The following is a 14,182-nucleotide window of genomic DNA, read 5'->3' as shown; positions in this document are numbered from 1 at the left end:
TATAACTGAAATGTTCCCCTAATTATAGAATCACTCCTTTACTCATATAGCACCGATTACCCCAACCTCTGAATGGCCGAGGTATCCAGACAGAACCCATGTTGTTGCAGGTGTAATCACTTGTTAAGGGAACAGTGCAGAAAAGCCCATTTTTCATCCACGAGCTGTGCACACCTGCCTGATGTCATGTGAGGCTCCTTTCTCTTGACAGTTTTGTCACACTCCACTATTTTTTAATTTCACCGTTGAGTGAACAATACAAGGTACATTTGGCACTCAGCTGCTCCTTTAAGCTCCTTTCCCAGTATCAGACCTGCCCTGTATTATGAAGGCAGCTCTGCCTGGATCTACCTTTGCCCCCAAGGTTTATCTTTCTTTTTTTAACCTATGTTTCCTGACACCCAGGGGAAAAAAACCCCAACTATTTTTAGTGTCATACTTTACAACACACAAATGCACAGCAGCTCTTACAACTCTATTCAGCTTCTGTGTCCTCCTGCGCTCCTCAATGTTCGATTGTTGACACTGCAGCAAGGATTTGCCACAGGAACATGAAACTTTTCCCCTCCAGCTAAGACATGGCACACAGGAGTGTTTCATTGGCATGAGGAATCAACACAGCAGTGTGAGACCTACACAGAAAGCTGTGAGGGAAATGCCTGTATAGTAAAGGAGTTACATCAGTCTTTGCCTCGACTGGTCAGTTACTGTAGATCAAGAGTTTTTTTTTTTTTTTTCTATATTATATTTTTTATGTATTGTCAAGATCATTTAGCATTTTTAATTGTCAAAAAACCCATGTAACATTTGTTTTGCAGAACTAGTTAAAACTTGTAAAATCCAAACAGCTTTGGGATTAAACCATAAGAGGATCAACCAAAAAATAACAGCAGCTATTTTGCCAACAGGTTAACTCTTTCTTCACTTTCATGCCGTTATCGTGTGAAATAAAGATACAATCCTAACATAATGTTTAAAACTTTGATTTAAGGTGAACAAGAAGTCAGATGAAGCTCGCCAAGAGAAGGAGGCCATGGTGATGAAGTACGTCCGGGGAGAGAAGGAGGCCCTGGACCTAAGGCGGGACAAGGAGAGCTTAGAGAAGAGGCTGAGAGAAGCAACAAAGGAGGTGGACCGTCAGGCACTGCGGGGGAATCAGCTGGCTCAGGAGAAAGGTCGACTGCAGCAGCTCTGTGATGGAAGGGTAACTACTCTGTCACTTTTTCTGTCTCTGGTGGAAGCACTTACTCTGAAAAAGTTTCATATAGAGACACAGAACGTCAACACATGGTGTGCTTGATTGAAAGTCGACTACAAATGGAAGTAAAACCCTCTTATTGTGATGCATGTGGCTAGAGAAACTCATCGCAGTCCTTGCACAGCAAAAATGAAATCTACACAAGTGTTTGTCTTTTTGATAGGGAAAATTGTCTTATCAGACTTCACATCAGCTGCATTCAGCTGACGAGTCCAAAAAAAAAAATCATATTTCAAGATACAACAAACAGAAATGACGTCTGATTTGCTTTAAAAGAAAAAAAGCCAATGGGGCAAAGAAGCTTTGTCAGGTTTTGTGAAACAAGAGTTATAAATTATTACAAGAAACTAAAAAAGAGTACTTTTTAACTTGTGCAGATTTTTTTTTCTTTTTACAAGTAATTCAGTAATTCTCTTTCATATCTTGAAATAAGAGATTTTTCTGGATATTTCAGGTAAATGTGGCTCATTAAGTCTAAGACCATAAACTTCAGTTTTTGCAGTGTAAAGTGACAGAGTTACTGAATTATGTGCTACAGTGTTGTATTTTACACCCCCACACATATTCAAATCTTGTTGCTATCCTTCTCAATCATGTGTTTCTAAGATGTCTATCTGTTTATATATTTTACTATGGCTCCTAAGGGTTGAAGGGATCACTGTTTGATGTAGCACTGGGTTAAGTCTCACAAAAGTATATCAGAGGGGAAAAAATGGAAAAAGTTTGCTCTCCTGTGATATTATCTTGTCTTGTTTTTGTGTTTTCAGGAGGGGGAGGTTAGCAGGCTGAACAGAGAGGTGGAGAAGCTAAAGGAAGAGGTCAACTCACACCTCATCAAGGTGAAATGGGCCCAGAACAAACTGAAGAGTGAGGCAGACGCACACAAGGTAAGACACCTGTGCTTATTTTTTATTCATTTGCTATCAAACGCTGTGGCAACACATCAGTGAACTCACTGCAGACACATGTAACCATTTACCTTTGACCAGTGTTACCACAATTACTTTGGAAAAGTAATGCAATTACTGATTACTCCTTTAAAAAGTAACTTAGTTACTTTACTGAGTACTTGGTTTTGAAAGTAATTGAGTTAGATTGCAAGTTACTTTATGAGTTACTTTCAGCAGCAGCATAATTTGGCAAAATTGTGCAATGCAATTAAAATGAATAATATGAGTCTTGTTTTAAAGTAACATGCAGACATTGGTAGTTGTAAAACATTTACTGTATTCATTTTATACAGTTTGAATTTCAAAATACAACCAAAGAAAGCTTTTACAGTAATATTTTGGCACATTACAGCACTGGTCAGTAAAATTTTAGATTTAAATTGTATTCTTTTTATTTGCTTTGCTTTAGTCTAGTTTCATTTTCTGTTATAATTATAATAATAATAATGATAATAATATCCTTTATTTAACCAGATAAAAATTGATTAAGATTTAAAACCTCTTTTTCAAGAGTGACCTGGCCAAGATGGCAGCACAAAACAGAAAATAAAACAAATTGCAGTTGCAGCAGTAGTCTGTTGATTCTGTATTTGTAATACAATAAGCAAAAATAAATGTTGCTGTAGTGTGGGCTCACATAATCCTCAGTACCCTGCTCGGGGCACCCCAGTCTAAAAAGTCTGGGCACGCCCCTGCTTGTCACCAGGTGCCTCGGATGGATTGATGGATTTATGCTAAACAGAGGGTTCAGCTCATGGAATAGAGGGAGTTACAGTGAAAGATAGGACTCACCTTCCCCCAGGTAGAAATCAAACAACTTCTCAAGCGTTTATGTCCGCAGAGCGCTGATCTCTCTCTGATTGATTCCTAAATGTTTCAGTCAAAGTTTTTAAGCAAACTGCCCGCACAGAGTGAACAACGAACCTTAATACTCTCATCTTTAGCTGACACAAACTCAAAACAGTGACTGTTTCCAGCTAGAAAACGTACATCTCTCCTCTCCTCCTCTGTTTACCTTTCTGTGCTGGCTGCTATTACACCTGAGTTGTTCACATACTGAAAACGTGATAGATACGTGACTCCTGTCACTTCCCGAGACGCAAGAAAAAAGCAGATCGATTTTTTTTACGGGAAATATGAAAAGAAAAGTAACGCACAGTGATTTGGATAAGTAACTTACTGATATTAGTAACGAGTAATCAAATCAGAGTAAAGCATTACCGGCATCACTGCCTTTGACACACTTGTCATAAAAGGCTCAATGTATGCACTACTGTGCTGGATATGCTAAGCAGCACCATGCCATGCACAGATTGCTGCAATCAGTCTGAATGAACAAGCTTCAATTTTCTGGTTGATTTTCTTCATTTAGTCCCAAAACCTTGGCTGTTGTTTGTCAAAGCTGTGCGACTTCCTCTGAGCACCTCCAGCTCCGGGATATAAATGACATCTCCTTCGGTCGTTTCATCTTCAGAGGTTCCACAAAAAAACATGATTAGTCGTGTTTCTTCAATTTCAGAGGCGAAATGAAATGGACTGAAAACGTCGCAGTAATGATCCTGCAAGGAAATCATCATTAAAGATGTTTCTATTTTGGAACATGTCTATTACAAAATATTCTCTTTATTCCCCTCTGCCTCCAAACAAACACACAGCTATAAACAAAACAGAGAAGTCAGTGAGTGGGAGAAGCCACAGGAGCTTCGTTTGCATGGTCTGCACGAGTGTGTGTAAATCACTTGGTGTGTTTGTATGAAAGCATCAGACAGAAAGAGTGGTCATAAATTGGGAAGCTTTTCACAAATCATTGTTATAGCTTCCTTCAGCACAGGGCTCTCTTTGAAGTGAAAGGTCTGTTTTTCATTTCAGAGTCATGTAACTATGTTTATATAATTATGTGTAATTCTGTTTGCAGGAAACAAAAGATAAACTGCGAGAGACGACATCCAAACTGGCCCAGGCGAAGGAGGAGACGGAGCAGATCCGCAAGAACTGCCAGGACATGATCCGAACATACCAGGTCTATGAGATTTATCACATAGATAAATAACATCCGTGCTCAGGCAAACATACTGTTCCATGTCTGAGACACTGAGTGTATTTGCATGGAACTGGTGCTTAAAGAGAGCATGTTATTTTTTAGTAAAATCTGCTCTCAACACTTCAAGGAGGAGATCAGATCTGAGGAGAAAAAGCTGTTACAAAAAACTTCACAGTGCAGGGTTGAGTGTTGCTCTTCAGGATGGCAGTTTTCATTTAAACCTTATGATGGTGGTAAAGAGCTGTGCTAGAAAGATTGATTTGGGCTCCTGTATTCATTCATCAGTAGTTTACTATCAGAGCAGACCCAGACAGCAGGAGAAAAAGCAGATACAAAGTTAAAACACTCTTTTTATTTTGTTTTTCTCATTGCTGTCATATTTAAAAGAAAGGAAAATTAAACTGTTTATTTCATCATCTAGCAACAAAGAAGTCATTTATTTAAAAAGCAATTTCCAGACAGAGAGGCGTGCAACCCAAAGTGTTTCACAACCAAAGGAGGGAAAAAAGCAACTTTGAAAAGCAACAGATAATGGGAAAAAAAATAAAAATATTTGCAATAAGAGAATAAAGATAAATTAATAAAATCCACTGCGCTAACCAGTTCAAAAGATGGAAGTTGTTTAAATTGATTCAAAAATTTAAATGAAACAAGTAAATACCTAATTTTTAATAAGGAATTGTATTAAAAGACTTAATATTCACCTGAATAGTCCGGAAAAGTGTATTATTCAAGATATTTAAAGGCAAAAAATGACACCCAAATTGCTTGTTAAATAGTAAAAAAACAAACCTGCCAATGGGGTAAGAATAATTTGCTTGTTTCGTTTCCTGTGTAAATAATTCTTATATTCTTATCTTAAGAAACTTTACAAGCTTTTTTCCCCCTTACCCCTGGCCTTCGGAGGGCTAGCCAATCCGAAAGAACGGAGTTTGTGAAGCAGGAAGCCTTAAAGAGACAGCGGCTGAAAAAAGGGTTTTCTGAAACGCTAGTGAGAAAAATAACACAAGTGTTTTTTTTCAGCTGTGAACCACATTAAGGGGCTGTTAACACGACAACGGTTTTAGGGTGAAACGCAAACGTTTTGTTGCGTTTTGGCTAAGGGTGCACCGATCACCATTTTCTGGCCAATCACCGATCTTTAAAAAGCCTGACCTGCCTATACAGATTTGGGCCGATACTGATTTTTATTTTTTATTTTTTATAACTGATAGCATATACTTTCAATTTTCCAATCTTGTTTTGTTAAAAATCATTGAACAATACCTGTGAAACAATAAAATCTTAATGTTATAACTTAAACAACCAATAAAGTGTCCTGAGTTTTAGGTCTCAGAGCAAAAAGCAACAAAGTCTGGCTGTCAGACTTTCCCAGAGGACTATAAGATCAGTTTCTTATGTAAGGATGGGCCGTTCACCGACCCCCCAAAATTAAGGAAATCAGCACCGATCGATTGGTGCATGTCTAGTTTCGGCCTCACGTTTACTCGGAAACAGCGTTTCAGCCAACCTAAAATGTAAACTTTTGAAAACGGCCTCTCAAGTGGAATTTTTCTGATATGCCACCAACACCGATGCTGTGTAAACATTAAGTCAGCGTTTTCAGTGGAAACACTGACGTCATGCTCCGCTTTGTGCGAGCGCATACAACAGTCCAACTGTAGGGTTGTTACAATCATTGCGAACTACCGTGTTGTGCTTGTGCTGCTCAATCTGCTGAATCTGCTGACTGTTGCTCAACTTCTGCTCTTAGCATTCACCAATACACCAGATGATCGGCTCAACTCTACTTTGGTAGAGAGCTACCGAAAGCGGCTTCTGGACAAGACAGTTATAGCATCACCCACAGGCCTGGCATGCTTACTACAGCTTTTTTAGTCCCTCAGTGTTTCTGTGTAAACGCAGATGTTTTTCTCTGCGCTATAGCGTTTTCAGATGAAACGCTGTCGTGTAAATGGGGTCAAAGTTTGTACCCAGCACCACAGTGACAGTTCAAAGCCAATACCTCTCTTTAAACTGTATCTGAGATGTCATTCACTTGATGGAGTCACACTGTGAGGACTACAGGGTGTTCAGAATCAGCTTGAAGTCAATTAGCTGAGAGTTTCTTGGTGAAAACAAGCAGCACTTTGCCAAAATTACCCAGATCTCTTTGTTGAAAACATATTAATCATGCTTTGTTTTCTCCTCAGCATTACAAGTCGCTTCATTTCCCCCGCTGTGTATAACACACGACTCCCTCTCTCTTCTGGGCTAGCCTCTTCTGAACGCCAGCCCATCTGTTACCGCCGTTTCAACCGTCTAATTCTCTCTTTCATCTCCACTCTTGTCTTGTTTTTCAATCTTGTTCTCCTCTTCCCCGCAGGAGTCGGAGGAACTCAAGTCCAACGAGCTGGATGCTAAACTGAGGGAGACGAAAGGAGAGCTGGAGAAACACAAGCAGGAGCAAACGGACCAATTAGAGGTGCAGACACAAACACTCTTTCAGGACTCTTTAAACATGAGCCCTCAAATGGGATTTCAAGTGAAAATGTGAAAATAAGCAGTGTTACTGTTTAATTTCTTTGTTTACACGCTTGCTGTGAATTTGTCCCTGTTTCCATCTATTTGACAATCCACCAGAGACAAAACAAAACACCAGTGCACCTTTACCACTTACTCAAATCTGCTTACATCCATCCAGCCAGGACATTAATCAGCTGTTATTGGTTGTATCCATGCCAGCCCCACTGGTAAAAATGTTTATTCTCAGCTGTTTTCATCGCTTGGAGAGGTGTAATTGCCTTAAGTAGGAGCGAGTAACACTCTCATTGGCTCTACAGGCAGACGAGCATGCACAGAGTGACAGACGTGGACTCAGTCCAAACACAGTGGCCTGTTTTTCTCCCTGCTTCATTCTGGAGGGAATTACACTTAAAATAAATGGCCTAGAAATGATCAATACAAAAGCTGTGGCTCTCAACAACACCCCAGAATAAATAACAGCCATTTCTTTTCATCATCGCACAGCTTGATTTGTTTATTTGGGGAGTTCGCGTAACCGGATGTGGGAAAACTGATGAAATATTTGACCCAAGAAATCATATTCAGTTCAATATTTGAGGCATTGTTTGCTATATGTGATAAATTTCATGAGGAAAACATTGAAAACTCTTCTGCATTATTTACTTAACACAAGCAAAAAATCATTCTATAGTATGACCAACATGACAAAAGCTACTGTAACATATAAACTATCCTTTCCTGTAGGCCAGGCCCACATGTTCTGACGAAATGAGATGAATTGATACATGAATTGATATGGATAATGTATCTTTATTTAACTGTTGCCGTCAAATTAGAATACTGACTGTTTGATTTAAAGGATAAGTTCGGTCAATACAGCTTTTACATTGTTTATAGAATGAAACAAAACAAAAACTAAAGCTCTGAAATATAAATAACAACAATGTTTTGGCTCAACTACTGAAATATGTAAACATGTGTTGATTTCACTTTTTAAATGCACTTTAGAACTTTTTTTTTTGTTTGCACCCTTTGTGATTTAAAAATTGCGATGTAGGTGTAAATTTTCTATTAATTGTTCAGCCCTACCTGGTACTCATTTAACAACAGTTTAAACACAAATGGTCTCCTTTCCTTACACATCTCTGTCCGACTGTCATAAAAACTGACCAAAAACTTTTGTCTGGTTTTGAAGTGTCACTCACAAAATGTGGCACAGCTCAGCCATGAATAGAGACGAGTACCAAATCAGGTACTTTTATAGGTACAGACCAAATTCTGTCAAAAGTACCAGGTACCGATTGACGTAAAACCAAAAGGTACCATGTTAAGGTACCTAAATGCATCTTTGTGACTGTGAGGGAGAAGAAGAGAAGGTGATTTTCCATGCTGGATATGAACAAACATTGCAAGGTTATATATTGAAGAAGAAATATGTTAAATTGAAAAAATGTAATATTTTATCATTAAAAAAATGAAATTTTTTAGCACATAAACACAAAAAGTACCTTAGATTGGTACCGTTGAGTACCGGTACCGATTGCCAGGTACCAGGCATCGGAACCGTATTGTTTCAAATGTGAAAGGTACCCATCCCTAGCCATGAATAATGCAAGTAAAACCACTGATTCTCTATCATTGAGTTGGTTGAATGGAAGGCATAGGAGGTTAAATTCTCGACATCTATTTATTGCTCGTACTTTGTCTTGAATACTAATAACTCCTCGAAACAATTGACTTGCAGTGGTGGTGTTAATGGCTTTGTTGAAAAGCTGAGACAAATCATTAAAACGTTTTGCTATCACATTTGTAATGAGGGCAAAGGCGAAATTACGATAATGAATCCCAAGAGTTACTAATGATCACGATGATGGATAAAACTGTGACACTGAAATGAAAGGAGTAGAGAAGCTTCAGTCAGAAATTGCGAGGAAACATCCTTTTTAAAAGTGCAGATTGCTTCATAACAATTTTTGTTTTCAAGTTTTGAAGTAAAGCAAAAATCAGTCCTGCTAATAATTAACATTTATCTGATGCATCTGACAGGTGCACAGAGTAAAGGCCAAGGAGCTGGATGACCTGAAAAGAAGCTACAAGGAAGGCATGGATGAGCTCATCACCCTACGCACAAAGGTTTGATATCTTAATTAAAATCTAGTGTTTGACAATATCAAAATCAGGATTCTTTGTCAGAAAATCTTTTTCTTTTTTTTTTAATTCTTCATTTCAGTTTTTTTTATAAACTGGATTGGAAAAAAGTTACCACTTTTCTCCAGCAGAGGGTGAAACGTTCTCTCTGACTCGCATGATGTGCATTTTATGGAAAAATATGGCTCCTGATACAGTCTGTAGACATTATCATCATCATTTAGCTTTTTCACATGGTCAATGGTAAATACCGAAGAATCGTAATTTGAACTGAATCTGCACCCCAAAAATCGTAATAGAGTTGAATCACAAGAGTAACATAACATCCCAGCCCTAATATTAATTCTGGAAGATCTGCATCGAGCATCAGGATGTCCTAAAATCTCAACAAGTGTTTGTTTTTCTCCTGTAGTTAAAGTGTCTGGAAGACGAGCGACCACGCTGGGAGGACGAGCTCAGCAAGTACAGAGAGATCATCAACCGACAGAAAGCTGAGATCGGCCGGCAGAGGGAGAAGCTGGAGGAGATTACTGCGCTGGAGGAGCAGCACGAACGGTACTAAAGAACACACAAACACTGATCAACCATGCACTGAAGAAAGTCAGCAACATACCGTCCTGAGTATCAACATTCACAAAGTCTGCTTAGATACATTTTTGCTGTGGGTAAACAAGCAATCGACAAAATGAAGATTCTGACAGAAACAAACCTCACTTCCTCTCCTCTGTCACTCTGTGTCACTCGCTAAGCCCCTCCCACCGAATGACGCACCAAACTGCCTGGCAACTGTTGCCTTGCAAACTGCCTGAGCCACCCAGTGAGTTATGTCAGATTCAGAGAGCAGGAGCACTGACAGCTTATCAAAAACCATCCACAAAGGTTTAAAAGTAGCAACTGGTGTGTGCCAGAGGAGAGATAGTGAGTGAAAGCCAACACAAGTCACAGAGGAGCCACATGATACAAGTTTGTTTGTTTGAGCCACACTGGATGAGGTTTTAATAAACATTTTGAAATGTCCACAGATGAAGATAAAATGCTCATTTTCAAAGGAACATACCAGTTCGATACTATCAGTGACGCATAACAAAAAGTGTTATTTTCTCCTGGGTGTTCGGCTTCGCCTTTAATAAGGATGGAGATGGAAACCTGGTTCCATTAGGAACTGTTTCATATCAAATCAATAATATTTGAGCTTCAGTAGTGCTAATGAAACAACATTATATCTTCAGTGGAGCTGTATCACCAAATGAATCACGGACCTCACTTTGTGCTAAAGGAAATCCAAGATGGATTTTTTTCTCTCCAGTAAAGCCAAGCATATTCAAATCAAACAATGTTGTCCAAAGCGCTTAACTGGGTAAAAGTACATAAAAAACAACAACAAATATATTGCATACTTATAATGAAATACTAACATCTGGTCAAATCTGTGGGGTTGATATCATTCTGCAAACAAGAAACCTAAAGAGAAGTGATTGATGTCTCCTCTTTGTTATTCCTTGCTAAAAAGCTGTAGTTTTAAAGCACAGCTCAAAGACACAGACCATTGAGCTGCAGTGACATTTTAATGAAGTGGTTTGAACTTGTGTTTTTTTGCATAGACTGTATAATTAATGAACATCGTCTCTATGTCGTCACCCGTCTGTTTCTGAAACAGATTTTTGAAGCATATCAGCTATTGCAGCCATATTAAAAGTGACAGGGGCTTAGAGTACAGTTATGGGGTGCTGGTCAGTCACATGAGCTGAGCTGGGCCTTTGATTGGGCAAGCTCCCAATCTTAATATCCTCTGAACTGCTGAGTTAGAAAAAAAACACCCCCTGTACAGTGTGTGCTGAAAGTGAAAGTAGCGATTCAGAAAGGAGAGGTTTTTTGAACCAGGCTATAGTAGGTTAATTTCTGCTGTGAGCCAGTCTCAAGTGGACACTCCAAAAACAGCAGATTTTAGCACTTCCGCATTGTCTTTTATTCCTCGACTGGAGGTTGCTGCTTGGTTTTTTGTTGTTTATGCTACCTCAACGCTTAAGCATGCACTATTATATTCTGTAAACCAGGGGTTCCCAAACTTTACCATACCCCCCAAACAGCATTTGCTTCTGGCCGGGGACCCTAACTAGAAACCAACAGATAATTAGGGATGGGTACCGGATTAGGTACTTTTACAGGTACCAACCAAATTCTGTCAAAAGTACCGGGTACAGATTCACATAAAACCAAGGTACCATGTTTAGGTACCTGAATGCATCCTTGCGACTGTGAGGGAGAAGAAGAGTAGGAGATTGTTCATGCTGGATATGAACACAGCATTGTAAGGTTATATACTGAAGAATAAATATGTTACATTGAAAAAAATGTGCTTAATTATTACAATTTTATATTTTTCACCACATAAACACAAAAAAGTATCGAAAATTGATGCTATTGAGTACTGGTACCAATTGCCAGGTACCGGGCATTGGTACCATATCGTTTCAAATGTGAAAGGTACCCATCTCTACAGACAATGTTTCAAAATATATATTTATAAAAAATATATAAATAAATAAATAAACTGTCAAATTTAAGAATATATTTTCTAACTTTTATTCACTTTTGAATGTTTTTTACATTTGTTTAGAGCATGAAATTATTAACAAACAAAAGTCAGACTCACACAAGTAGGTCATTGCAATTTTTCAGGGTATTTCAGGGTTCTGTGAGCCAAGGTGGGATACTCCTCTTTTACATGTAGTCAGTAGTTGGATAGGGTAAGAGCCTCAAAGTTCAATTTAGTTTTTTAATTAGCTTTATAACATGCGCAAACCACCCAGTCAACACAGGTCATGACACTGCTGAAGTTGCAGCTGTCACACAAAGCAGTTTGGTACAATTGGAAACTTAAGATTCCGATGATACGGCACTTTACGTGTTCTGGGTATAAAAATAATAAAATGAAATGAAATAAAATAAAAAAATGAAATAAAATAAAAATTAGATCTTATTTTTCCCTTCACTCCAATTTTCTGAGGACCCCCCTGGTGCCCCCACTCTGAAAAACCACTGCTGTAAAAACTGTACATTCATATGAGTCAACCAGTGAAGTCAGTTTATTCTGTGAAAGGCCATTTAAGTTCAAAGTACTCCTATCATAGCCTGTCTTAAATGACCTCTTGAGTGAGCAGAAAATGAGGGATTGCTTTCCCAAATGCGGAAAAACATCCAGCAGTTGTTTTTGGGATGTTTTTCACAACGGTAGGATCTTGTGACGGAAATGTAAGTGAAACCTCTAAAAGAACGGACAGTGATACTTCTGAAGGTGCTTTAGACTCTGCTGAGGAATCCAGAATAAAAAGAACAGCCGTCTGTGGGTTACTAGATTAGTATCATTACATAAAATAAGCTCTTTTTGAAGCTTAAAGGTTTCAACAGCCTCTCATCTCAGCAGAAAGTGTGTCATTTGCATGGGTCCTCTTAAAGCCTGCTCTTTACCATTCAAACATAAACGGCTCTGATAAAACTGAACAGGCTGTAATAAAGTTCTTGTCCTTTCACATTTAATTCCTCAAGCACCTTTCTCACAGGATTCAAAGCTAGGCCACGGACAGATATAGCACACAGGGCAGAGAGTGACTCAGGTCCTTCAGTGGGTGTGTGGCTCTGCCAGCCATGTGCACACAACTTGATGGAAAGGAGAGGGAAACTTTTCCAATTATTCAAATGTTGCTTTCTGTGCCTGCCAGAGCTCCATAAGTAGGTGGCGCCAAACCAAATTGATTGGTACAAAAGTTTTTTTTGGCTGTCAGTTAAGCAGCAGGAAGTTTTTTGAAGAAACGTTTTTAGTTATTGGCAGAAGTGAAAAGATTTGATGCTTGTTCTCATTTAGTTCACAAGCAACTTCAGTAACAGAGAGGTTGGGATTATGAGGTGTAGCTGCACATCATCAGTAATTTAGTAAATAAAAGCATGTTTTTTTAAGTTTCAGCTTCAAACGTGATTTAATTCGTCTTTTTTTCCTTGTGTCTCGCAGTGATCAGCAAGAGGTCACGTCTCTACGGGACGAAGTGGAGGGCCTGACAAACCAGATGGCTGACCTGCAGCGAGACGTTCAGGGCAGCAGGGAGCGGGAGGCCGAGTTACTGGGCTTCACCGAGAAGCTGAGCAGCAAGAACGCTCAGCTGCAGTCAGAGAGCAACGCCCTCCAGAATCAGCTGGATGTCCTGACTGGCACCTTCACAGAGCTGCAGGCGAGGCTGGAGGAGACAAACAGGCTGCTGGATGACAAGGTTTGGCAACTTGGTTGAACATCTCTCTGAAATCCTTCCCCAAACTTAGAAGGGACTCATTACTGATGGCGTTTAATCTTTTTTATGTTGTCAGTATTCATTTCTAGGGTATCTTTGTTCTTTTAAATATTCAAAAAGTAGAACAAATGTGATGTCGACCATTTTTTGCCCTTGACACATTTGTTACAGCTCTGTCTGAATAATCAGTATCCTTGAGCTGCCATATTTTTCTGCATCACACATTTTTTTCTGTGCCAGCAGCCACTGTCACAATATCCTCTTACTCTATTATGGCTGTAAACACGTATCAATCAATTTACCCCTCGTCTACATGAATCCTGCAGTCGCGGCAGCTGAAACAGGAGGAGGTGCTGAGGCAGCAGGAGGTGGAGAGCCTGCAGGAGGAGCGGACAGCGCTGCAGACCGAGGTGTCCCAGCTGAAAACCCGAGTGGAAGAGCTGAGGGATGAACTGGTGACCCAGAAGAGGAAACAAGCAGCCAACATCAAGGATCTGACGAAGCAGCTGACACAAGGTCAGGAAAACATCCAACTTTAAAGAAATTCAAGCAAACGCAGAAAAAATCAGTGACAAATTTAGTGGATCGTGCCATCAAACTGATGTAACTGCTCATGAGCATGGCAGCAAACGTAAAGAGAAATTGTACCCAGAGCCTAATGAAGAATTATAAAAGAAGATCAATATTCTCTTGTTTCTTAGTTGCTGAACAACAGAACACACACCAAAGTGGCTAAGCTGTCTCTGTGTGTGTGTGTTCCCCCACAGTTTTAAAACAAGGACAGATCTAGAAGTCATCTAGGCCTGTATTCACAAAGCACCCTTAGGCTAAAAGTAGCTCTCAGTGCCGTCATTCTTAAGAAAATCTTAGAATTCCTTCTATTCTAAGATTTTTCTTTGAATTTTCCCTTGGTAAGATAAAAGTTATTCACAAAGCGTTTTAAGCCTTAAGAGAGCTCCTAAGGTGAAAAACTGTTAGGAAGTAGAAGGAGGACTTTTAA

At 39.3% G+C, this 14,182-nt stretch overlaps 1 protein-coding gene across 2 annotated transcripts in view; it reads left to right on the top strand.

The window, feature by feature from the left end:
* The window catches only part of ccdc186 (coiled-coil domain-containing protein 186), a 39,233-nt gene that overhangs the window by 8,488 nt on the left and 16,563 nt on the right, over positions 1–14,182 (top strand). For both annotated transcript variants that reach the window (XM_074662904.1, XM_074662903.1), the window contains exons 5-12: positions 992–1,204; positions 2,026–2,145; positions 4,124–4,228; positions 6,615–6,713; positions 8,801–8,887; positions 9,315–9,457; positions 12,909–13,164; positions 13,509–13,698. In XM_074662904.1, the coding sequence (XP_074519005.1) occupies positions 992–1,204; positions 2,026–2,145; positions 4,124–4,228; positions 6,615–6,713; positions 8,801–8,887; positions 9,315–9,457; positions 12,909–13,164; positions 13,509–13,698 (1,213 nt within the window). The remainder of the gene's footprint in view (positions 1–991; positions 1,205–2,025; positions 2,146–4,123; positions 4,229–6,614; positions 6,714–8,800; positions 8,888–9,314; positions 9,458–12,908; positions 13,165–13,508; positions 13,699–14,182) is intronic.

This window comes from Halichoeres trimaculatus, unplaced genomic scaffold (genome assembly GCF_033239565.1).
Source record: "Halichoeres trimaculatus isolate MK-OKI-2021-1 unplaced genomic scaffold, fHalTri1.1 fHalTri1_scaffold_23, whole genome shotgun sequence".
In the NCBI taxonomy this organism is placed as follows: Eukaryota; Metazoa; Chordata; class Actinopteri; order Labriformes; family Labridae; genus Halichoeres; species Halichoeres trimaculatus.
This window is presented reverse-complemented; position numbering and strand designations above follow the sequence as displayed.